The following is a 23,810-nucleotide window of genomic DNA, read 5'->3' on the forward strand; positions in this document are numbered from 1 at the left end:
GATGGCCTTGGACACTTCTGGAAGCTTAAAAATGTAATTTTAAAAATGCTCGTTTAGAGGAAAAATTAGTTTAAAAATCAGTCCATATCTCGGGAACTGAAAGAGAGAGGGTAGTCCTTTCAGTGCAGGAGTGTAGAGTTCGTTGATTTGATTAATGCTTGTTGGACACATTCAAATACAAATCGTTATGATTTAATAGTGAAATCATCATGATACTTACTCAACGCCGGCGTCGGTATCATCCCAAGAGATACCATCAAAAAGACCCAAATGCTCTTATCTCCTCGACTTAAACTTGACTAGGCACCATTTCCTCCGTGAATGCGTAGTAGGGGATAAGATGCTTTAAAAGCGGATACTGTCCTCTATATCCTCCTATAACTGTGGAAGTATTTGAAATTGAAAGTTTACATTTTTACTCACAAACAGATATAAGGAGACATGTTCTACTTTGCTTTAGTCGCTGTTTTTATTGGTTTGTGTTTGAACGATGGTGCAGGTGCCGCCAAGTTGCGTAAGTACCTTACTTTGAAGATATATTTTAGGTAATATGTTGTATGTTAAGTGAGTTAGTGTATGAGTAAATTATGAGCATAATGACTCAATGCCCTTTTCGCTCTTTAACTTGAATTTCAATCAAATAAATCTAGTCTCAATGCAACTTTGAGAGAGGATCACCGAAAACAGCGAAGTTGCTACAGTACGTGCAGAGTGAAAAAACTACAATAATGTAAGGTAGCGCGATTCCAGATATGGCCGTAAAGTTGAGTTTTACGTCTTTGGTGCAGAAATAACTATTTTAATGTAATTCACTAAACTATTAAATATTCATGTATAACATGACAAGTGCATTGAAGATTATCCGCTAATTTTAGGCAATATACACTGTAGTGCACTCGTGCTTTTTCTGACCCAGATTTTATTCATGCAAATTATCTAGAATTTTTTATTCCTATGCGTTTATTACATAATTTTATAGCGGCAACATTTCTATCAGTGTCTGCCAATGTATTAGGTTGTTCGGAAAGTAATTTCGTTTTTTCCCGACAGAGGATTTAATGGTATTTTTTTGCACTTAACCTCACACTTAAGCCATATAATTTTTATATGCTTTGAGAGCTCATATAACAAGGCTTGTGTGTGAAACATTTCAATTAATTCTACGCAGTAGTTTTTGGTTGGTGCCCTTTTAAATATGGAGAGCGATAAGCAGCATTTTCGACATATCCTACTGTTTTACTACAGAAAGGGTAAAAATGCTGTTCAAGCCAGAAAGAAATTGACCGATGTGTATGGAGAAGGTGTGTTGACAGTACGCCAGTGTCAGAACTGGTTCTCTAAATTTCGATCTGGCAATTTTGATGTCGAAGATGCACCACGTTCGGGAAGGCCGGTTGAAGCTGATAAAGACGCCATAAAGGCATTAGTTGATGCGAACCGTCGAATAACAACACGTGAGATCGGATTGAAGTTAAATTTATCGAATTCAACAGTTTATGACCACTTGAAAGGTCTGGGATTATCCTCGAAGCTCGATATATGGGTTCCCCATGTTCTCACAGAGAGAAATCTGTGTCGCCGCATTGACGTCTGCGATTCGCTTCTCAAACGTGACAAAAATGATCCGTTTTTGAAGCGCATCATTACTGGGGACGAAAAATGGGTTGTATACAACAACGTCAAACGCAAGAGGTCATGGAGCAAAAAAGATGAATCGACTCAAACCATTTCCAAAGCCGATATTCACCAAAAAAAGGTGATGCTGTCTGTTTGGTGGGATTTTAAAGGAATCGTTTTTTTTGAGCTTTTACCGGATAACACAACGATTAATTCGGAAGTCTACTGCCAGCAGCTGGACAAACTGAAGGATGCACTTCAACAGAAAAGACCCGAACTAATCAACAGAAAAGGTGTAGTGTTTCACCAAGACAACGCGAGACCTCACACAAGTTTGGTCACTCGCCAAAAGCTTTTACAGCTTGAATGGGACACAATGCCACACCCACCATATTCTCCAGACCTGGCACCATCGGATTATTATTTGTTCCGGTCACTCCAAAATTTTTTAGACGGTAAAACTTTCATCTCAAATGATGAGGTCAAAAACCACCTCGATCAGTTTTTTGCCAGCAAAGACAAAAAATTTTATGAGCGTGGAATTATGCTACTACCAGAAAGATGGCAAAAGGTGTTGGACCAGAACGGCCAATATATAATTTAATAAAGCATTTGTTTATTATACGAAAACTGTCATTCATTTTCACATAAAAAAACGAAATTACTTTCCGAACAACCTGATAGTTAAAGTTGTTAATTACTAATGACTCAATATTGAAATACCTGATTTTCATTGCAGAAAAAATGATATTTAATGTTTCTATAGAATCAAATTAAAAACATATTTTATTAATTCTTATGTATTAACAATGCTACGTTCCCATAACATCAGCGAACCTGGATGAAGCTGTAAGTAGGAATTTGTTATATTCTCGAAAATTAAATCTCTTTGAAATAATTTTAAACGACTATTTGACTATTTATGGAAAGAATATCATTTACAACAAATTTGTATGCTAATGTCAATAAAAGTTTATTTGCAACATGACACGTTTTGCAATTTTATATTATATAAATGTGTTCATTACGTTTATAAAGAGCTATTTATGGAAAACCACAGTTTATTCAGATGAGGAAATATGAGAAAATTAAAAGGCAAATATTTACAAAACCGTTTTTGACGAACATTTATTTATACAATGGATTTCAGTAACGTTCTTTACATCTACTGAAACCAATCAACGTCATCAGATAAATAATAATAATACATGCAGTAAGAGTTTTCAAATTGCAAATTAAAAAGATATTTTATACAGATATTTATTTTTTTAAATATATAATTACTTCCTGTCCAAACTGGAGCACACTACTAATTTGCCTTGAATGGGGCGGCAAGCCCTGATACCCCTTGATTGCGCGTTAATAGGAACCCTTCCCAAAAAAAGTAGACCTATGCCTACATTAACATTTTTTTATCATAATTTCCATAACTTATAATAAACAGATAATTATCACTTTTGACGAACATAACCAAATCAAGAACAAACAAAGAGGGCACGATTAGGGTGCTTACTTAGTAAAATAACCTTTACAAATGATTCTTGAACGAACCTGAAAAGTACACATCTGATAATTATTTTGCGCGATAAAAACGTCTATACTGTCATTTGAGGATTTTGTTCAAAATTATATAGTACATGAGAAAGCTGACTAAATGCAAGACAAATACAAAGTTCTAATGACATTTGTTGATAAAACACGACGAAGTCCATGCATTAATACACAGTAGCTGTTTAACGTTAATATCAGTTTGGAACTTCGCCTTACGCGCTAATTACTTTTAATTATCATGACATACAATGAAGTTTAATAAGCATATCAAATACACCTCTTCATTACGTAACATTAACATTTTCCGCCTTGGATAAAACTAACAAATAATTATTGTTATTGTCCGCATTGCGACATTTTTATTAGGCTTATCGATTTACATCATTTATATAAAAATAGTGATAACAAATTATAATAATAAGAATAAGAATAAGGAATTAAATAAATAGTAAAAGGAGTAAAAAATTACAGATGGCAGTGAGGTTTTACGTGTCGCTTTAGAAAGTGGCGTCCCAAAGGCAGTATCCCTGCCTCTCGTGCTGTATGTGTGACGATAACCATTTAATTTAAGACGATGTTTGCTTTCGTAGACCTACAACAATAGTTTGCAAAAAATAACTCCCAAGTTCACCCCTAAAATTACCTATGGAAAGGCCCCGGTATAAACTTGCGAAAACACTCTCGAGAATTCAAGGATAACTGACCTACTCTAAACGATTCCAAGTTGCTCTAGAAATATCGCGCAGTTCCGCTGACCACATACAGGCACCCACAAAAATATTGGTATACCGCACTACTACCTATAAAAGTCTTAAATATTTTTGTAAAATAACTTGTAATATAATTTTAACTAAATATATGTATTCCAATATGTGTACACACTAATAATATTATGCAAATTATTTCCGAAACTTAAACCTACTTATTGAAACACAAAATGAATTTATTCTAATTAAAAATAAATTTCACAGAAGTCTCGATACAGATAATAAAAGAACTATGTTTGCAAAAAATAAAGTCAATTAATACTGGGTAAGGTACCCCTTTTGTTTCAGGACTTCCAATAAACGGTTTGGCATTGACTGAACTAACTTTTTTGTAACATTACTTGATATGTTTTCCCATATACCATATCCCATATATACTTGATATGATTTCCTATGACAACTCTTTTTAAGTTACTTTTATTATGTATCACGTTTTTCCGAATGATTCCGTAGATGTGCTATGGGATTAAGGTCATGACTTTGGGGAGGTATTTTTAATAAATGTGGTATATTGTACATCAACCACTGGCGTACTACATAAGGTTTATGTTTGGCGTCATTGTCTTGCTGAAAGTAATAGTTGCGTGCCAACCCCAATTTTTCTACACTTTGCTTTAAATTTTCCTTTAAGATATTAAGGTGCACTAGATGGTTCATGACTTCATCAATTATTACTAATTTCCTACACCAGATACCGCCATGCAACCCCAGACCATTGTTCCATCTCCTCCATGTTTGACGGTTGGAATTATATTTATCGGATTTAACGCTTCTCCACACTTTTCTTCGTCCGTCTAGTCCAAAAATATTGAATTTACTCTCATCTGACCAAATAACATTTTCCCAAAATTCGGGTTTCATCGCTCGGTATTGCTTAGAAAAATCAAGACGCTTCTTTCTATTTACCTGACTTACATAGGGGTTCTTTCTTGCACTACAGCCCTTGTATCCTCCTTTATGAAGTGTTCTTCGAATTGTTTCCTCGTGGACAGTATTTCCAAAGTATTGCCTAACTTCTGAAGCCAACATTGAAGCATTTAGGATCTTTCTTGATTTCATTTAAAATGTATCTTGTTTCCCTTTTCGATAACAATTTTGGATGCCCAATTCGTGGTTTATTCTGAATTCTGTTTTCAAGTTCGAAACGATTAATAACTTTTTAAATCGTAGAGCGACTTCTTTTTACGATTTTTGAAATATCATTGTAAGACTTTCCTTCTTTATGTAAATTAATAATTATTTTTCGTTTACCTACATTTAGCTCTGTTCTGTCCATTTTTAAAATTAATAAAAAACAAGAAATAAATAGATGCACCTGACCAGAAACTTGAGCATTTGTTATGTAGTCATAGAAACGTGATAAACAAATAGTAAACAATGCATTCTTGATTTTTGTAAACATTAATATTGAAAACATGTGTCCTGTACCAAGACTTTTGTGGATGTAACCTATTATTATAAAAATAAATTATATTTTTTATCTGGTAAGTTAAATTTGTTTATGCAAATTATTATTATTACTAGTAGTACGTATAACAAAATATACATTTCCATGTAATAAAATTAAATTTGTTTTTGTATAAAGAAGATATTAACACTTTTTAATGAAATAATATGATGTACCAAGACTTTTGTAAGTGACTGTACATGTATATGTCGGAGATTTATTAGTTTTTTTAGTTCTGTAAGTGTAATATTAGAAGAGACAATAAGATGTAGGGCAGGCTGACAGCCTTCTTAAGAAGAAGCATTGTCGAGCGAGCTCACTAATACCACGACGCTCTTAAGTGGCCATGTGTGCTAATTATTTGGGTGACACTAAACTATTGGTTCCTTTGTATTAGGGACTAGCAGGTACTTTTCCCACGGTTCTGAAGGACTCACCAGAACTGGGAAAGTTAAGACAACAGGGACAAAGAACAGGCAGTTAATAGATTGACGAGCAGAAGAGCGGTCGTGGGGTAGTGAATTCGCTAGTCTGTCTTTTCATTCTTTGACTTTTAAAGAGATACCTTTCCTATAAAATGGAAAACGCATCAAACGCTATTCCGACATATACATATACTTAGAAAGGGAACTATGCGTCATATGACGAGGAGTTGAGAGTTAGTGGCTACAGTGGAAAAAACTGATATAAGCAAAGGTGTTCTGAATGTTGTTTAAGTAACTCGCGTGTTATTAAGTTTATATTTGTGTTCCAATCCAGTTTGGTGAGCCTGAGTCTGAGTTGAGACCTGAGGGTGAACTCCATCTTGTTGAAAATGGATTATTGTTTCTATGATGTTTTTAAAGAGCTCAATAGGAACGTTATTATGCATGTAATTTTCCCCGTTTTTAACTTGTAATTAACAAATTAATCAGTACCTAGTCGCAGATTCCTTTAAATGACATTTACTATTGCAGCTTCCACTTGGACCAAATGTAGTAGAACGGTAAAGACCTTTCCTGAATGCCTTAGGAAGGGCATCGAGTATGCGGTAAATTCTTTGGACAAACGTAAGTAAATGCAGACAGGCGAGTTTTAAATCTGTTTCCTTTATTAACGAATCTTTGCATTTAGCAATAAAATTCTCAGTAGTCACAGAAACCTACTTTTCTCCTCTACTATACCATAAATTATAATACATTTGGTTTAAACTTACAATTTGTTTCTCAATTGTTACTGAGCTAAACAGACCATTTTAATAGTGTTGGACAGGATCGATCGTTCAAAGAAACCTATCAGAAGTGCAAATTAGCATTTCTTGTTAAAAATTTTCCAGCACATAGTTATTAGCAAGTCATGAGGAAATTCTAAATTCACAAAAAAAATTGTTGTTATTTCTGTCCACAGCAACCCCAGAACTCGGACTCGGCAGCCTGGAGCCCTTAGATATCCCAGCACTTGACATAGGCGAGGGCAGAGGGGCGGTCAATGTGGCCCAACATTTCAAGAACGTGAAACTCTACGGTCTTACCAATGCTAAAATTCTTAGATCTATGTAAATTGTATAGCAAATCAAAAAAGTGAAATAGGAGCAATTTCTAATAATATTACAGGATTGATTGGGAAAAAAAGATAATGATAACAGACTCCCTGAGTCCTTCGCTGCGAATGGAAGCCGAATATGCCATGAAAGGAAGAGTGCTTTTGCTGCCAGTGGTGGGACAAGGGGCGTGCAATATTACACTTCGTAAGTTGAAAATCAAAGAATTTCGATTCAAACGATTATTAGAATAGTTTTTAAAAAATGTTAACTTTCTTTTCAAATTTTTGTAGAAAACATGAAAATTCATCACGTAATGAGTTTTGACTACGTAGAGCGCAAAGGAAAAACCTACATGAAAGTGAGTGACATCACAGTCAGCCTGAACCCAGAAAAAATCGGTTTCAAGTTTAATAATCTCTTCAATCGACAGAAGGAGCTGGGTGAAAATATTAACAATGTAAAATGCCTATTGGAGATTTTATACAGAACTTAATAGCAATACTTTTAAGGTTTTGAATGACAACAGTGCAGAGGTGTTCAACGACGTGCGTGAAGGCTACGAAAAGAGTTTTGGGTTGATCTTCAAGGATTTAGCCAACAGGATACTACTAAAGGTGCCAGTTAAGGACATCTTTTTAAATGCCTAAATGAGCATTGTATCAAAAACTGACTGAACTAAGTAATTAGGAATAAATTGAATTCTTGTAATATAATAATAAGCAAAAATGTGATTTCTTTTGACTCTGCCCGACCAACACATTAGTTACGCAATTCTCAGAATTGTTTCGGTGACCTAAATTAACTAGTTCCCATGACAAAAAAACGTCAGACCACTGAATACAATGCGTAATTTGGGCTTACATTCATTGGGATCTCAAAAACTATAGGAGCTATTTGAGTCAAATTATTAATGTGAATTAGCCAAGTCTTATTGTAACTCCCTGCAAAGTAATTTTTGCTTATTTTACTACGTAAATTTTTATTGTCATGTTTATTTAGAAGGTGTTCTGACACAAGAGAATTAAAACTTAACTGCTTTATTAACTTCTTTAATATTCACAGTGCAAAACACTTAAAATAAGTAGTAAAAAATGTGGTATTTATCAGAGTCTATCTTCACCTAAATCTCTAATAATGGCAAATTAAATATCGATATTTACATGGCACCAGCATCAGGTGATTCAAGAGATTCAACATTTTTTTAAAAATAAGAACACAATTTCTATTTCTACACAATCACATTTCTAAGAGCAATAATCTTCCCTTGTTGCCGCTATGTACTCATCTACAAGATCTTGCACCACGCCTCGACTGGAATCCAGCTCATCTAGGTTTTCCTTAAACATATCCTCCTTTTTGAATTGGTCTAGGAAAGCTTCACGTTTGCGCAGCTTATCATATTGGACTAGAGCTCGATCAAACAACTGGAAAATTGTGTTAATTAACAGGCGCCAGCCAAAAATTCTGAAGAAACTTGCCGATGAAATATTGGTATGGTTGGCCAGCATAAGCCCTGACACTCTATGAGCTGTGGAAACATAGGGTGATTTTTTAGAGAGGGCTACTTGAATACTGGCAGGACCCCAGGGGATAAATTGCGCTAGCTTACGCTCTCTGATCCTTTGGAGGGATTTATGGACTTGAGTTGGGTCCACTTCACCCTAGAGAAGGCAAATTTCTCTTCTTTCATTCTACCGCCCGTGAGCATATCGAGTGACTCAAACCCTCACTTACTAACTAACCTGAATAATATTAAGAATTGAGATGAAGCAATGTTGTGAATTCCTGTCCTGAGCAGTGGACACCATCATGTTTTTAGGTTGAAGCAAACGTCGCATTACATCAAGAACTGTAGTTTTCCGCACATTGGCTTCATCAGTATCGGTTGACAAGGGTGTGTAGCCCGTCATCAAGAAGTGAAGACGCGGTGTGGGGATAAGTGGAGCCAACAGTCCCATTAGGTCGTTATTCATATAAGAAGGATATCTGCGGAAAGTAACGTATGTAACTAAAGTTTTGAAGTAATAGTCTTTATATATTTTGGGAACAAATTAGAATAGTACAATAATGAACATTTATTCCCAAAATATATAGAATGCGTTGAAGATTTCTCAACTTCCATTACATACATTATTTCAGTGTTGGCGTGTTGGGCGGTGATTAAGTGTTGGAATATTCACCTTAAAGTTGCAGTGGAGACCGACATAATTGTGCTCACTAAGCTGTTTATTTGAGTGAATGTTGGATTCTGAATTTTTAACCGATCAGCTGCTATTCTATTTAGGGCTGTGTTGTCCAAGACCACTACCGAGTCTGCAGACTCGGTCAAGCGTTTGAGGGTCAAGAGAGAATTGTATGGCTGAACGACCACATCACTGAAATTTTTTTGCCTTTGTAATCTAAATTGTCCATCAAAAATTAATCATTAACAACCTTATTTCATCTAAATTTGGGAAAACGCTGTATGTTTGAACGAGTTTTTTTGGGAATCTGTCTGAGAGTTTTCCTAATATATTTGAGCCCATGCCAGAGCCTGTACCTCCAGCTATGGAATGGCACAATACAAATCCCTCTAAACTATCACTACCCTCAGCTTCTCGATCGATTATATCGAAAATTTCTTCATGTAGTCTTTCGCCCTGGGAGTAGCCAGAAGCCCAGTTGTTACCTGACAAAAAACGCATTATTCTTTTATTGTTTGTGAATAATCATAATTTCGCATTAAACGGTGATGCAAGGTGCTCATTACTAGAGTTTTCACTTACCTGCTCCTCCCCCGTTTTTAGATAAAAAAACATTTTCTTGATTGTACAGTTTTGAATAAGGAGAGTTTAAGATTGTGTTGATTACACGGGGTTCTAGATCGAGTAATACTGCCCTTGGAATATAGTGTTCATCATCTGCTTGATAAAAAAACACGTCCTTTCTGTCGATGCCTGAAAAGTCATATTGCAGACTTAGCAGCACACTGATATTCTATATTTTTGAGCAGCTAGTTCAGATTACATGCATAACAGATCCTCATCATGAAATAGCAAAGAGAATATATATAGGTAGTAGCTCAATGAAAGGCTTTTAAAAATATTATATCAAAAATGCTATTTTTGTAATTTGTAATGGTTAAGGGCACTTCACTGCGCTGCTAGCAGTTTGAATATGAGCTAGATTATTTAAATTTATAATTATTTGTTAGTTTTTAATATAATTATGACTGATCTCGTCAGGAAATAGTTATTTATGTAATAAGTTTTATAAGTAGAATCAGTTTATGTATGAGCCAAATAAAACTTCTATTATGTAGGTATACATTAGATGCAATGCTTTATGTCCAGTTTTATGTTAATTTGTTTCAAGTTTCTTATGCTATGTTTGTGTTGTGCCATACCATCTACAAACCCAGTTTTAGCTAAGAACAGTTTTGCCTTGAAGATTAATGAAGAAACTTGAGGGGAGTTATTGTCGAAAAATGCTTAATATGTACAAATACATATTCCTCTGCTTAGCGCCAAATTATTGAAGCAGGAGGACCTTAAATTTTCTGATAAGTATGAAATAAGAATAGTTTCCATGGTTTATGCTCCCAATAAACCCACCAGCAGTAAGTAATATAGTAAATAAGATGGGCCTCAACCTATCTTTTTAAGTTCAATAGGCACTAAAATCTGTTTAATGTTAAGAGTGTTCAAGCACTAAATTATTAACATTTTTCTGAATTAATAAGAACAAACAGTTAAGTGTAGTTCTTGAATCTTTGCTTTATTTCTATGGAATCTTTGATCACGTTAACACTACCAGCACCTCAAGCATGGGGTCTAAATCCATTTAAAATACAAGAATTTTGAGTCTTTTCAAACTCACCTTCTGTAGCAAAATCTTCAAGCATTCCTTCAGGACTTATACCATGTTCAAGGCACAGGCGCTTCCAAAATTCGAAACCGACTAAAATACATTTAAGCATATAGAACAATCAATAAAATCATTAATAATTATTTAAATAATTACTTTGATTTCCGCATTGGCCCAATTGCAAGGTTATCATTTCACAGGGCATGATGATAGGCTAAAACTTTAAGACTGGACGGTAACAAGGTAATATTAATTCTTTAAATTGTTTATTAATTTTGATATTTAATAATATTTAACTATTTTTAAAACAAAAAAAACCGTTTACAATTTACTAATTTCGGTTTGACAGATTAGATTGACTATTGACTGTTGAAATGAATGTAAACAAATAGAACGCCTGCGTAGTAGTAGTAAGATAGCTATAAATTGTGTATCTCTTTCTTTGTTTAGTACATTAGTTCTTATGGGTCCTAATGGCATGATATTTATTAATTTAATTTTCCTCGACTCCTTTTTTTGTTTATAATCACTGATTAACTACTTTCAGAAGTAATTTTTGGTCATTCAACAATATTTTTCTTTGTTGGTTGTTTATAATAATGTGGTTGAAAAGTGAAAATCACTAATATAAAAATACCGCACGTAATTTACATTCTCTACATCGAAACCATCATGCAAGAATTCTCATCCAACACCAATCATCGCCATCAAAACAATTGCAACTAACCTCCTTTTTTCATATTTACATCAAATAATCGTAAGTTTAATTTTATATTTAGTCTATTATTTTAATTATTTATATGAAATTTCATGCTTTCACGCATTTTCGCCCGTTTCCTACCCTCCTCCAACTATATACAACAGGTTTGTAAATACAATACTATGGAAAATTTTCTCACACCGCCTGCCCATGTGTACGAAATGCAAAAACTAGACAAAACTCAGTTTGAAAAGGTAATCCAGGTTCCAGTGCTCTACCCCGGTACCGCCAAAATTTCCACAGTACTATCTTTAGTGAAAAATCTTCTTTTGAAAATGGGAAAGTTTAAGTCAATATGCCAAACAGATTCTGGCAGTGTGCAGCTCTATTTGAACCCTAATCTCATCAGTAAATGGACAGATTTATCTCAGGAGACTCAAGAAGGCTTGGAAAGGCTTAACATTACAGATGTCAACCTGAAGATTGAAGATTTTACATTAGGTTATGACAATTTTAGTGCTGAATTAGTACTGCGGGCAGTATTGCCCCAAGAGCAAGATGGCTTCTCTAGTTATACTATAATTGGACGTATAGTACATGTTAATCTGAGAGAGCATTTATTGCCATATAAACATTTAATAGGTATGTGAAAAGTTTATTATCAACTGACTCATAGTTTTGACTTAAATGACCAATTTTTAGGGGAAGTGCTCTATGACAAACTAAAAGGTTGTGAATCTGTAGTAAATAAAGTAAATATTATTGACAGTACATATAGGAGTTTTCAAATGGAAGTGTTACAAGGAAGCAATGACATGAGAACTATGGTGAAAGAAAATAACTGCAGATTTGAGTTTGATTTTTCTAAAGTTTATTGGAATTCACGCTTATGTACTGAACACGAAAGAATTGTTAAGAACTTAAAGCCTGAAAATGTGCTTTTTGATATCTTTGCTGGAGTGGGACCTTTTTCTATTCCTGCAGCAAAGAAAAAGTGTATGGTATTTGCCAATGATCTCAACCCTGAGTCTTATAAGTGGCTGATACACAATAAAAAGTTGAATAAAATCCATGATGATTGTTTTAAAGGGTTTAATTTAGATGGAAGGGAATTCATCCTTAAAGTGGTCAAGGAGCAGCTGCAAAAATTTCTTGGGAATAAAGCTATCTTTATAACAATGAACCTACCAGCTTTATCAGTAGAATTTTTGGACGCATTCATAGGGCTCCTAAGTGATTCAAAGGTCCCTGAGGAATTTGATCCTGCAACTGTATATGTTTACTGTTTTGCAAAAGGAGAAAATCCAAAAGAAATTGCTAGGGGACTTATACAGACGCATTTAAAAGTTCCAGATGTAGATATTAACACTAAGATAAAAGATATTTTTAAAGTCAGAACTGTAAGCAATTTTAAGGAAATGATGCGGGTTACTTTAAGTCTGGATAGAGATATATTGGTTGGAGGACGGTTGGACAACAAACGAAAATGTAGTAGCCAGGTTGGAAGTAATAAGCGGTTGAGTATTGGTGATGGTGAGTGAATTCTATGTTCACAAAATAGAGAAGTTAAGTCATTTTTGGACTATTGTTTGAACATTTGTCTACAAGAAGAAAAACAAGCAAATCCCATTATAGAATGTTGTGTGTATCCTTAAACTGAGACTTAAACACAGTAATATAGAAAAAATTACATACATAACTCAATGTATGAGTAGTATCTGATTGAAATTAGTTTATTTAATTGTAGTTCAAGTTACTTAATTGAATAATAATGACACTTTGTTTTAATGAAGTTTTAGTATACCTATGTATTTGTATTTTATTTAGGTGAAAATGGGCAAAAACAAGAAGAAAACCAACAATGTTTTCAAGGTAGCAGGAGCGAAGAGTCTAAAAATGAAAGCCAAAGCCAAAATTGTTAAAAGCAATCTAAAGCAGGTAAGTAAATAAGATTGCGGTTCAGGATTAATTTTTATATTAATTTCACTATAATATCTTTATTCTATTTTTAATTTGCAGCTCAAATCGGCAAATAAATCGAAAGTAGAAGAAATTGACAAAGCATTGAACGGACTTCATGAAAAATTGCGAAAGCAGCCTTTATCGGAAGTCAAAGAACCGGCAATCAAGAAATCCAAATTGCCGACCGTTCAGGTTGAAGAAACTACCGAAAATAAAAACCAGGAAAATTTAGGAAAACTTGAAGAAATGCAATTATAGCAATAAATAAGTCAAAATCTACGTAGTTATACATATTAAGTTTGTAAATATGAGATTTTCACACAATTGCCTTTGCCACATTTTATTGACACTGAGTTAACGAACTTACATCATAATGAAGAAAAGAGTATCAGGCCCCGTTAGGGGGCCATTGAATGGAACGCTTACTGGTCCGCGAAAAGGGAAATTAAAACCGAAAGTCATAGGGCAAAAAAATTCAAGATGCAGGTGGCTGGTTAATATCGGAATGAACAATTTGCCACGGTCACCACAGTGTATAATGGAAAAGGGGTTCCACTGTGATGGACATACTGTCCCAGGTGATTATATTTAATTAACCAACTTATTCCTTTTAAAAAATAATTCAGACTTTTTTTACTTTCCGCTCTATACGAAAAGACAAAAGTGTATCTAAATATGTCCAACTGATTCTTGACCACTACACCACCTTGCTTCTACTACTTTAAATATCCGATATCATAAAAGACCGGTGACTTATGGAAGGTATACGGGAGTTTTATTTGGAAAATTTGAATGTGGTTTATGTTCGGAAAGACGGCGGGAGGCCTGCCGAGCATCAATAAAAAATAATAATCTCCGTGGTGCACTGCATAAAACATCCAATATTGCCCAAATATAAAACCATAAAACGCCTCTTAGAGTGTTCTTTATTGTGCTGTAAAAATTGTCCAAAAACGTTTATTTTTCCTTCGGTTGTTTATCGCAACTGCAGCTCCAAATGGAAACTCGTCACAAAAAGGCATTTGCTGAAGACGCAACAATACACTAACTATACTTATTCCAGCAATGACATTCGTATTTATCTTTTAAATTATTTAGCATTCAAGCTCAGTCCCGTTCGGTTTTTATTATTTTTTGAAACGTGCCCGGAGCATTACGTGCGAAAACTGTATATCGCCGTTTAAACGGAGGACAAAGCATCTTTGTGATCTCTCGATTCCGGAATAAAACGCCCCGCTAAATACACAAAAGGGTAAAAGTTGCTCTTAATGCGATTTTAAATACACACGGCTTAATATAATAAAAAAACTTCTGGAGAGTCACCGAGACCGGAGAGAGAAAGAGACGAAAAAACGCTTTAATGATGCGTGGCAAATGCTTCGTAATGTGAACTGAGTTTTTGTTTGGGAAAAGGGACAAATCTGGCTCTGTATTAACAAACAATATGGCCTTACAATCAACACACTTTTAATCAAAAAAATCGCTTTTTGTGTGAATTTTTTTTAAAGGAAGAGCTGTGCAGGGTTGCCCTTGTGGGGACTACATGTGAAGTTGATTTTATAATTTTCGTAATTAGTTGTTTATATTATTAATTTTTGGTATAGAGACGTAGATTTCGAACCACGGTTTTATCTATCTGTACTCAACCGAGACAGCTTACTAATCACATATAAACTGACATAATATGTGTGGGAATGATCTCAAGTTCTTCAATGGATTCTTACGTTTGTACAGGATCTATCGGGTTCCACTCCCAATTTGGAGACTTAGAAAACTATAAAAGGCGATTAAATATAGAAGCAAGGTTGTGCCTTTATGGGAGTAGTATTTTAGCATTTTATCGGGTATAAAAAAATCTTTGTGTCTTCAGAGATATCTTCGGATATACGAATATTTTTGTTTGAGATATCGCAATTCGTCAAGTGTAGCGTGTAATTGTTTTTCTAATTATTTATATCGAGCAGAAAAGTGAATGATGGTATTGGAAACCGAAATATCGTATATTGAAAGAATTATTTTCATGTTATAGGCCCGTAAAAAACTCTTGTAGCAAGCCCAACATAAGTTAAATCCCGGTTTAACCAGTGAGAAATTAGGGTGGGGACCTTGTACTTAGCCTTGAAGGAGAAACACACCAACAGCATGGGTCAGAATCTCACTAACAACATCCACTTTCATCGGAAAAGGAGAACACACTATATGGCGACACTCAGTAAATAACAGGTATACCAGTGACCTATCTCACGGGTCTTTCAAAGTAAAGAATACCCGATTATCCAGAATTTTAGTTTATTCTGTATAAAGATCTTATTTTTCGCCGCGCTAACACTTCACCGACTCATCTAAGAAATGTTATCGCTTCGAAACATACAAAACCTTTATAGTCCGCTTTTTGCAAAGATACAGCTCATAGGTTTAAAAACGATACAAGGTATGAAATAACATACAGGGGTCTTAAGATAAGTATCATCAACATGGGGATCCCGTAAATGGTAACACATGCAAATTTGGTTAAAAAGGAGAAAAGCTGTTCCTTCAAAGGAATAATTTCCCGATTCAAGCGATTATTTCGGAAAACCAAAATATACGAATTTCTTTTTTATTTTCAACTTTGCCTCCTTGCAGTCAACATTGTAAGAGGGTAATTTTTAAAGCTCGTTCTTTAAAGGATTTTCTAAAACCTCTTCAGCGTTTCCGAATTCATTTCCCAAAATGCCCTGTTATAGAGAAATTTCCTACCCAATTTTTTGAATTTTTCAAAATTTCTTCATTTAGTTGAGGAAATTAAAGGATTTATGGAATGTCTGCAGAGTTTACGAATATGGTTTGAATTTCCCATTTTTTTTTGCAAAATCTCAACAATTGCCAGAATATCAAGAATTTAAGTAGTTTCTAAATATACAGAATTGGTCTGTAGCACTTATCAAAATTCCTATTTCCACTGGTTCTCCTAAATTTTACTAATGTACATACTAAAAAATTCCTTCACTGCAATTTCGTGTAAAATTCCGTGTTAATTTTTTATCTATACTGTGCCTCAGGTTTTGCGCGTAGGCTTTTTTGTTTGCTCTCAAATTGTGAAATATTAAATACCCATTTTACCCCAATCAATAGATACATTTTTTTCTTCTTTATCCTGTTCTTCTTTTGAGCCAAAGAACTCCCTCAAATTATACACGTCCAATAGGGCTGCACATTACCTCTCATGTAAATGACACTAAAGGCACTTATGGGAATGCATGCATGCAGTGAGTCATCTGATAAGCGCTCCTTCAGGACACGATGATGGTAATTTTTGTGCCTCTATTGTCCTTGTTTACCCTTACTTAGGCCCTGCAGTCCTTGGCACGTCGAAATGAATTGTGCGTGCCTACTTCTTGCATTCATATATTGGCGATTAAGCCGTTCATACACTGACGGATATGCATGTTTGAATTTTATTTCGAATAATGCAGCTTGGTTTTATTTATTCAGGAAAGAATTAGGAAAATTTTGTAATTTAACAGAAAGTTGGAGAGATATGTATTAGTTGTTTTAGGCTCACTAAAGCACGTAACAATGGAACTTGAAAACACATGATAGATATATGTGACCAGTTAGGAAATTTACAGGTTTACGTAAAAACAGGGAGTCTGTGGGAGCGAAGCGAGGTCCTGCAAAATGATGACACGAGTTACATAAAATCGCTTTTCCTAATGAATTTGATATACGAGTTTTGTATATGTAAGACTACTACAGCAGTAATTGTGGTTACCGATTTCATTTGTTGAAAATTAAGGAAAAATGTTTTTCGGTTGACCATCCTCTTATTTCACCGAATCAAAATAGGCACAGGTATGAAATGCGGTGCGGTAGAAGACCTTTTTTTTTTAACGATACAGATGGTGTAACGAAACATGTGGAACAATATACGACCGATACGTGAATAACGTACTTGTTATAATTGGGTTGATTACAACACTTGGCTACGCCTTGGTTTAAAAATTCAATTCCGTACCTACATTATATACTTATTATCGACCTTGTAACGTTAATATATAACTATATTAGGAGATATTAAATTATAAAGAAATTCAATGATTAAAAGGGAAATGTCTAAGTAATAGATAATGGGATATCTAAATATTTAGAGAAAAGGTACTAGAATCTTCCTATATGAGACATTTGAGAATTCTCTTCAAAAAATTGGGAATTACTTCAATTTCACAACTAATGATAGATTATAGTTAAGTAATTAACTATGTTTTTAACAACCCTTGATATGCCCCGTTTGTTTCTAACATTATTACATCATATTTTCATTCTGTGCTTACGTGTTGTAGAGTGTAGGGTTAGCTTTACACCCCCCAGCTAGAAAAAGGCCAACACATACCTACCATGTCAATCACTGGGGCCAAGATTAGAAATCTAATTTCTATGCACCCCCTTTATTTCGATTTAATCTGGACTAATCTCGATTTGAAAGCGCCCGCTTCTCGATAAGAAGGAAATCGAAGGGATGATGTAGGGCGTCAAGTGAAAACGCACTTAATCAAAGAAAAATCCTGGAAAGCTGTAAATTTTAAGGGGGATTTGAGCGATAAGTGTTTTTGCTTTGTTAGTTTGCATTGCACTTATAAGATTAGCTGATGATTGTGTTTGTCTCTTCTGTAGATTAAATTTTATTAGAAATCAAAAGTCTTGCAGGGTATTTATTTTAGAGATTGTGGAAATTACGATTTGGAAATTGTGTCCATATTACACATAAGTAATTGCCTGTTTATTAAAATGTGACTCAAGGCTCTTGCTAGATATCATCGCGCTAGCAGTATGATGGAAAAGCGTGATAAAGAATCTTGACTCAGTCTAGTTCAGTAGTAAACATTCTCTCTCCGTCTATCCATAAATATTCCACAAAATTTCCATTAGATAATTGCGCGTTTCTTCTTCCTTCCTTTGCTAATTGTGGACTTTGGCTCGGATAAACATGAATTTTGGTTCTCTCATGAATTTCCCCAAAAACACTCCCTTCGTTAGAATTGAAATCTGTTCCTCCTGCAATCATAATACAACCTCGTCCTTCTCCTATACAAATATGTATGCAGCAACATCTCCCCTTATGTAGTACGTTTAGGGAGTCTTGTTTTTATGATGATGAGGGGAGAAAGACGCTGCAACATATTGCGAACAACATTACAACTTTTATTAAAATATACTACGCCTTGCGAGGGTAATTCCATTCGTTCTAAAACTTTAGTAGGTTTTTTATTAAGTTATAATTTGATTTGTCGGTTGCATGAAGCAGAATAGCAGGAATCAATGGATGAGGGGCAGAAATATGGATGTGAATGGGAGAAGAAACGGGTGAATTTTACATATCTATTTTCTGACGAGAGAACAGTGCAAAGAATTGAATAAAATATTTTTTAATTATCCAGGGAATTCTGGTGAAGTGGTACTCATGAAAAGTAGCAAATGGAGCTCAATCTTGCACTAATCAGCACCAATTACCAAATTCGTTTAGTGAGAGAGCCTTTAGGGTTCCATCAATTTCACGTTCGATTCCCTTATAAATTTAATTATCTCCGTAATAATTTATTAACGATTAATTAAAATTTGAGTTATCTAATATTAAAATGCGCCGCGACGGTGATTATGCCGTTTTATTGCATTTAATTGCGATGCATATTTAATTTGCGTCAGGCGAATCCGAACTTTCGGTTCACATTGTGACAAATTACCAATCAAAATTGAAATAATTATTCAATATAAATGCAATTTTAATGCGGTTAATTGAAAGCGGATTCGATGCAGTTTCAGTGCCATGCACCGAAACGAGAGGTCTTTTGCTCGCAGGTTTGCATTTTTATGCGAGATGTAAAATTTTATTTTATTTTTCGTCCGATTCAAGGAATAATTTTTCCACGGAATATAACAGTATAAACCAAATAAAATGTTTACGGTGGATCTTAACGATATAGCGATTGCATTTTATTGTAAATAAAAATAGCACGTCGGGTTTTTTATTATCATTAATAAATTATGCCTCTTTATGACGTATCGTCGGTTTCCAATTTGGATTTTTTTAATTTGTTTGTGGTGCAATGAAATGACGGTCTCGGCCTGGACCATTTACCAATATGGCTTATCATTACCAAATTTAGATTTATATCGCTATAATCTTTGAGTCCCGAAACTACATCACATCAATATGTAAGTCAGCTGCAAATGTTAAATTTTTATTATTTTTTTGAATTTTTGCACATTCATTTGAAGGATTCCCGGGGCATCATCTCAGTTCCGTGTCCGATGACTCCTATCGCATTAAATTTCCAAAATTTGCTCCGTTCTTTGTTGTGGCCCTTCTGATTTTTCAAATAGCTATTTAGGCTCCGGTTTGTTTTTCGAGCGCGTAAAAATGTAAGAAAGTTTTTAAACTTCAACAAGAGAACTAAAATTTCAGAAAGTCAACAATCTGTGGTGCACAGCAAGAAAGTTTGGAGTAAAAAAAAGGACCTATGGAAAATATCGGCCGGCGGGTTTTTGCAGTGGTGTTCGGTGTCCGTTAACATGGACTGTTAAGATAAATCCATAGTACTAATGAATGCATGGTTGGAAACCTTTTTACGAGTAGATATCCAAGTAAGTACCCTTTAGGTCTTGATTACAGGTAAAACAGCATTGCTCATAAAATTCTGGGCATATTTCTTTCTATCAAGAAATAAGTGTAACGAAAAAATAAGTGTTTTCTCTATGCACTTTTTCCAAAAAGTACCATATTACGTTGAAAAATGTATGTCCCGTGTATATAGTTATCAGTTTCTACAAAATATCATTGAAATGTCTCAAGCTGTTCCACAGAAATAATAAATTTTAATTTTCGAAGTACTGTTGCAGCACTTCGCATTTTCGTTAGTTTTGAAATTTATGAAAAATGATAAAGGAAAAAATGCTTATATTTTTAGATTGAATTTACACTTTCACTGCGTTCTGTACACATCAGCATCAACAGGTTGTTTGTTTACTTTTCCACCTTTTTTCTTAAAATCACATGCGTTAACCGGAGGCATGAAACGTGGGACACAAACCCTTACTTTGATATCCGCCGCGTTAGCTAAGGATTTGCATAATTCGGGTTTTATAAAACCAGCCCTAAGAAATAAGTCCCCAAAATCTCTCCCTTAAGAAGATTAAAATAAATATTAATGGCCACGAGTTCCTTTTGTTTCAGCCAGCACATTTTGCTTCCGGAATGGTAATTTCAGATCTCCGCCGGACCGAAATAAAAATGGCGGCCCGTCCTTAGTCCCGTTTAAGGCAATGAATACCGACGAAATTAAAACACTGAAACCGTATTAATTTTTTAATCAACTTTCAAATCCCCTTAATTTTTCTGTTTATTTTCAGTGCCGAAATTCATTACTTTCGGATTTTGCGGTTTCTTTCTGAACGGAAAATTGAATTAACTTTCAGTCTGGGACTGATTTCTTGGCTAATTTTGGATTAGAGATTCAGAATCTCGAGTTCTTGAGTCGTAGGAAGCGTCTCCCTTTCAATTCCCAGAACGATTAGAATGTGATCCGAAAGCACTCAAGCTAGTCGATGAAACCATCCCGAATACTCTGTTTCCTTAATTATCCGATCCGTTTGAATAATGTCCGTTTTATGCAAATCAAACGGCGGCGCGGCGTGTGCAATTAAAATAACTTATATGGAAGTTCGAATGTACAGGGTGTCACGAAGACATGTCAGCCCGTTTGCCGTTAATTGATCGTAGAGTTGCCGACTTTTGTCGTGGATCTCGATCCCGAGGTTAATAAAGCGACATCTGGCAAAGGATATCTACTTAGGTTTTAATACCTGCATTAAACTCGTTTAAATTCATTGCTATTGTTACGTCAAACTAACGGAGCTTTACAGCGAATCATTTGTAATATGGCCATAAGTGTCTCCCTGTATGATGAGTTTACTAGTCCCATTCGACGAGATCTCTATTAGCCAAAGGAGCACACATTAAACAAATAGTCAATAAAAAATAAAGTAGCCGGTGTCCTAATGTGGAATACCTTTTAATCCTAGCGCGATGAGATAAAAGCAGCCGGATCTTATAATTCCCTCTCGGTCTTCCGACTAATAACCATTCTTCGGATCCCATAGAAATCGACAAATAACAATAAAGGTGAGATTATTTAATTCCGAGCTCATATCTCCATCTGTGAATTTATTTCAATGACTACTGTTAACGTGGTACGAAAAAAGTTTAAGTATGTTGGTTACAGGGACGTATTACATCTGTGTTGCATATTGCTATTGGTGGTCTTGTATGGCGAAAAAACGAACAGCGACTAACTGTTAAGAGACCTTGTAGACTGATATGTTTAAAGCTCGCTACCAGTTAAGCAACAGTGAAAAAAGGATTCCCATGCCTACGCATTTGAACCAAAATCGAATTCCATTCACATTTGAAGTACCTCCGTGTTTTTGCATCTATGACCACAATTCCTTCAGCTGCAAACAAAATGCATAATTTATCATCGTAAACGAGGTTCTGCAAGTTTTATTCATTCCACACGTTGAGCACGGTGAATGATATCATTTTAAATGCAAAAATTTGAATTTTTTCTTGCTGTTGCTTATCCTTTCTACAAGTTCACAGATAATATGTACTGATGCCTATCCTGGTGCATTCCTCCAGAAATCAATTTTCAGCTGCCCTTGAGAGATAAGTATTTTTTGTTAGACCAGTTCGATGCCTCCTACCTCATACTAGAACTTAGTATAATAAACTTAATGGGCACTAATCATCGCGAGGCCCTGAAAAGATTATAGTGTTATTGAGTCCTCATGTCTAGTGATAGACTCATAGGTGTCCTTAATTTAAAAAGCGATGCAAATTACTTAGAGTTAGCGCGTGTCCTGATTAGCCCTCGGTTTACCTACACTATAATTTTCTTTCCAGTTTCACACTACGTATTAATAGCTCCATAAACAATTTCAGTACGTTAATGCTCCTTTTTGAAGTAATAATCGCGGATCCCGCTCATAACTAGTGTGCCTCTTAAAGAATTATTGGGGTTGTTCTGAAATGCACCCCCAGAGCTACCAGAAACGGTCTCTCCATAATAGAGCGTCAAAATATTAATTTAACCCGCAATTTCCAGATATAACAATAGAACAAATGGGCTGTTTTCCCGTTCGCATTATGCGGGGTTAGTGAAGGGTAGCAAATTCGCTATGCCGCCCTCATAATCATCTTGGACCACCGCGGAGAACAATGAGGCGATGCTCGTAACTTCGTCGAGAGATGTCTATCTCCTGGTGGAATGATGATGAATTATGACAGTTTGTTTATAAGCTCACCTAACTGCTATTCGATGTGTTAAAATCAACTTTCTTGTCTAGGAAAATTAACAATTAGATATTAAAATTTCCTCTTGGGCGCTGTAGAAAAGCAAAACGTAATTAACATTATTCATAAGGAAATGTTTCAGGAAACTCCTCGGCTAACCCCAATAATCCGCAAATTAACCGGGTGACTCTTTAACGAACCGAACCAGGTTTCTCTTTGCTCTTTTACTTAGCATCCTCAATGTTATGTAAACAGCGCCTATACTGGGTACTTAGGCAAATTAGCTGCCGGTCGTTCATCACAAGAAGCACTTTGTGCGATTGCTCGCAAAAGTGCCGATTCAGTGCGCCAATTATTGCCGCAAATTGCCCTTAATTTCGATACTAATGACTGATAAGTACTGGTTCTTCTAAAGCAACTTAGGAGCTTTATTAGAAAGTTCGTGGGTGTGAGAAAAAAATTGCCATTCATTTGCGTTTGCAGAAAATCCAAAGAGGGACTCGCTAGCTCACGATGGGGGTCTCATTGAGTGGTTTAATGGTACTAGGTCGAATCTGACACCGAGAGCACGACGGTACCGTTTAAATTTGCTTCGGCGAGCTTAACTGGATTTGGCATTGCATGCGGATACAATTTAAGGAGTAATTGTTTAAGACCCTTTGTTCTAGTTCTAAAAATTAAGCGATCACGACTCACCAGTCGCCTGTGATCTCGGCTATACGAGAGAAAGTCGTACATAAGGCTTTTTTGCAAATTAACAGTAGACTCTGAAACTTCGTTAAGAGGATGTTATGCTTTGTGGAAAATTCACATTTTTTATGGGAGATGATTTGTTTCTTTGAATGCTTTGAAAATCGATTCGGCGATGGCTTTTAATGCTCACAGTCCTTCCTGCAAATGGTATGAATTGTAAAGCCAGATTTTGGTTATTCGCTCGCCATGAACAAGCGGGGAAACTCTGCTAGTAAGGTGGTTTTTAATAAGACTCACCATATCATGTAGTCTGCGAAATTCTCTTATTGAACTTTCATAGGATCTCACTGAGTAGATTGATAGGGTTCCTCAGAAAA

At 35.2% G+C, this 23,810-nt stretch overlaps 3 protein-coding genes across 3 annotated transcripts; 2 read left to right on the top strand and 1 right to left on the bottom strand.

The window, feature by feature from the left end:
* Nucleotides 1-387: 387 nt before the first annotated feature.
* On the top strand, nucleotides 388-7,569 carry LOC136415117 (protein takeout-like). The gene is made up of 6 exons (XM_066399540.1): nucleotides 388-514; nucleotides 6,339-6,431; nucleotides 6,769-6,916; nucleotides 6,975-7,108; nucleotides 7,195-7,361; nucleotides 7,414-7,569. Exons 1-6 carry the CDS (start codon nucleotides 442-444, stop codon nucleotides 7,549-7,551), a joined length of 753 nt encoding a protein of 250 aa, XP_066255637.1. The 5' UTR covers nucleotides 388-441; the 3' UTR covers nucleotides 7,552-7,569.
* A 358-nt stretch (nucleotides 7,570-7,927) lies between these two features.
* Nucleotides 7,928-11,076, bottom strand: LOC136415115 (tubulin gamma-1 chain-like). The gene is made up of 8 exons (XM_066399539.1): nucleotides 10,907-11,076; nucleotides 10,763-10,843; nucleotides 9,670-9,840; nucleotides 9,338-9,572; nucleotides 9,085-9,279; nucleotides 8,647-8,890; nucleotides 8,383-8,565; nucleotides 7,928-8,328 (listed from the first exon to the last, which is right to left on the bottom strand). The coding sequence occupies exons 1-8, from the start codon at nucleotides 10,953-10,955 to the stop codon at nucleotides 8,149-8,151; spliced, it is 1,338 nt and encodes a 445-aa protein (XP_066255636.1). The 5' UTR covers nucleotides 10,956-11,076; the 3' UTR covers nucleotides 7,928-8,148.
* A 437-nt stretch (nucleotides 11,077-11,513) lies between these two features.
* Nucleotides 11,514-13,374, top strand: LOC136415297 (tRNA (guanine(37)-N1)-methyltransferase). The gene is made up of 3 exons (XM_066399813.1): nucleotides 11,514-12,092; nucleotides 12,153-12,983; nucleotides 13,278-13,374. Exons 1-3 carry the CDS (start codon nucleotides 11,561-11,563, stop codon nucleotides 13,370-13,372), a joined length of 1,458 nt encoding a protein of 485 aa, XP_066255910.1. The 5' UTR covers nucleotides 11,514-11,560; the 3' UTR covers nucleotides 13,373-13,374.
* The last annotated feature ends 10,436 nt before the right edge of the window (nucleotides 13,375-23,810 follow it).

The sequence above is a fragment of the Euwallacea similis genome, chromosome 19 (genome assembly GCF_039881205.1).
Source record: "Euwallacea similis isolate ESF13 chromosome 19, ESF131.1, whole genome shotgun sequence".
In the NCBI taxonomy this organism is placed as follows: Eukaryota; Metazoa; Arthropoda; class Insecta; order Coleoptera; family Curculionidae; genus Euwallacea; species Euwallacea similis.

Bases quoted from the DNA above. Each gene is read 5' to 3' on its own strand.
- LOC136415117 (XM_066399540.1), top strand. From the start codon at position 442: ATGTTCTACTTTGCTTTAGTCGCTGTTTTTATTGGTTTGTGTTTGAAC. The intron at 6,917-6,974 runs GTAAATTGTATA...ATAATATTACAG, and splicing joins GCTAAAATTCTTAGATCTAT to GATTGATTGGGAAAAAAAGA. The intron at 7,109-7,194 runs GTAAGTTGAAAA...AAATTTTTGTAG, and splicing joins GGCGTGCAATATTACACTTC to AAAACATGAAAATTCATCAC.
- LOC136415115 (XM_066399539.1), bottom strand. From the start codon at position 10,955: ATGCCCTGTGAAATGATAACCTTGCAATTGGGCCAATGCGGAAATCAA. The intron at 9,573-9,669 runs GTAAGTGAAAAC...GTTTTTTGTCAG, and splicing joins TAAAAACGGGGGAGGAGCAG to GTAACAACTGGGCTTCTGGC. The intron at 8,329-8,382 runs GCAAGTTTCTTC...ACAATTTTCCAG, and splicing joins ACCATACCAATATTTCATCG to TTGTTTGATCGAGCTCTAGT.
- LOC136415297 (XM_066399813.1), top strand. From the start codon at position 11,561: ATGCTTTCACGCATTTTCGCCCGTTTCCTACCCTCCTCCAACTATATA. The intron at 12,093-12,152 runs GTATGTGAAAAG...ACCAATTTTTAG, and splicing joins GCCATATAAACATTTAATAG to GGGAAGTGCTCTATGACAAA. The intron at 12,984-13,277 runs GTGAGTGAATTC...TATTTTATTTAG, and splicing joins GCGGTTGAGTATTGGTGATG to GTGAAAATGGGCAAAAACAA.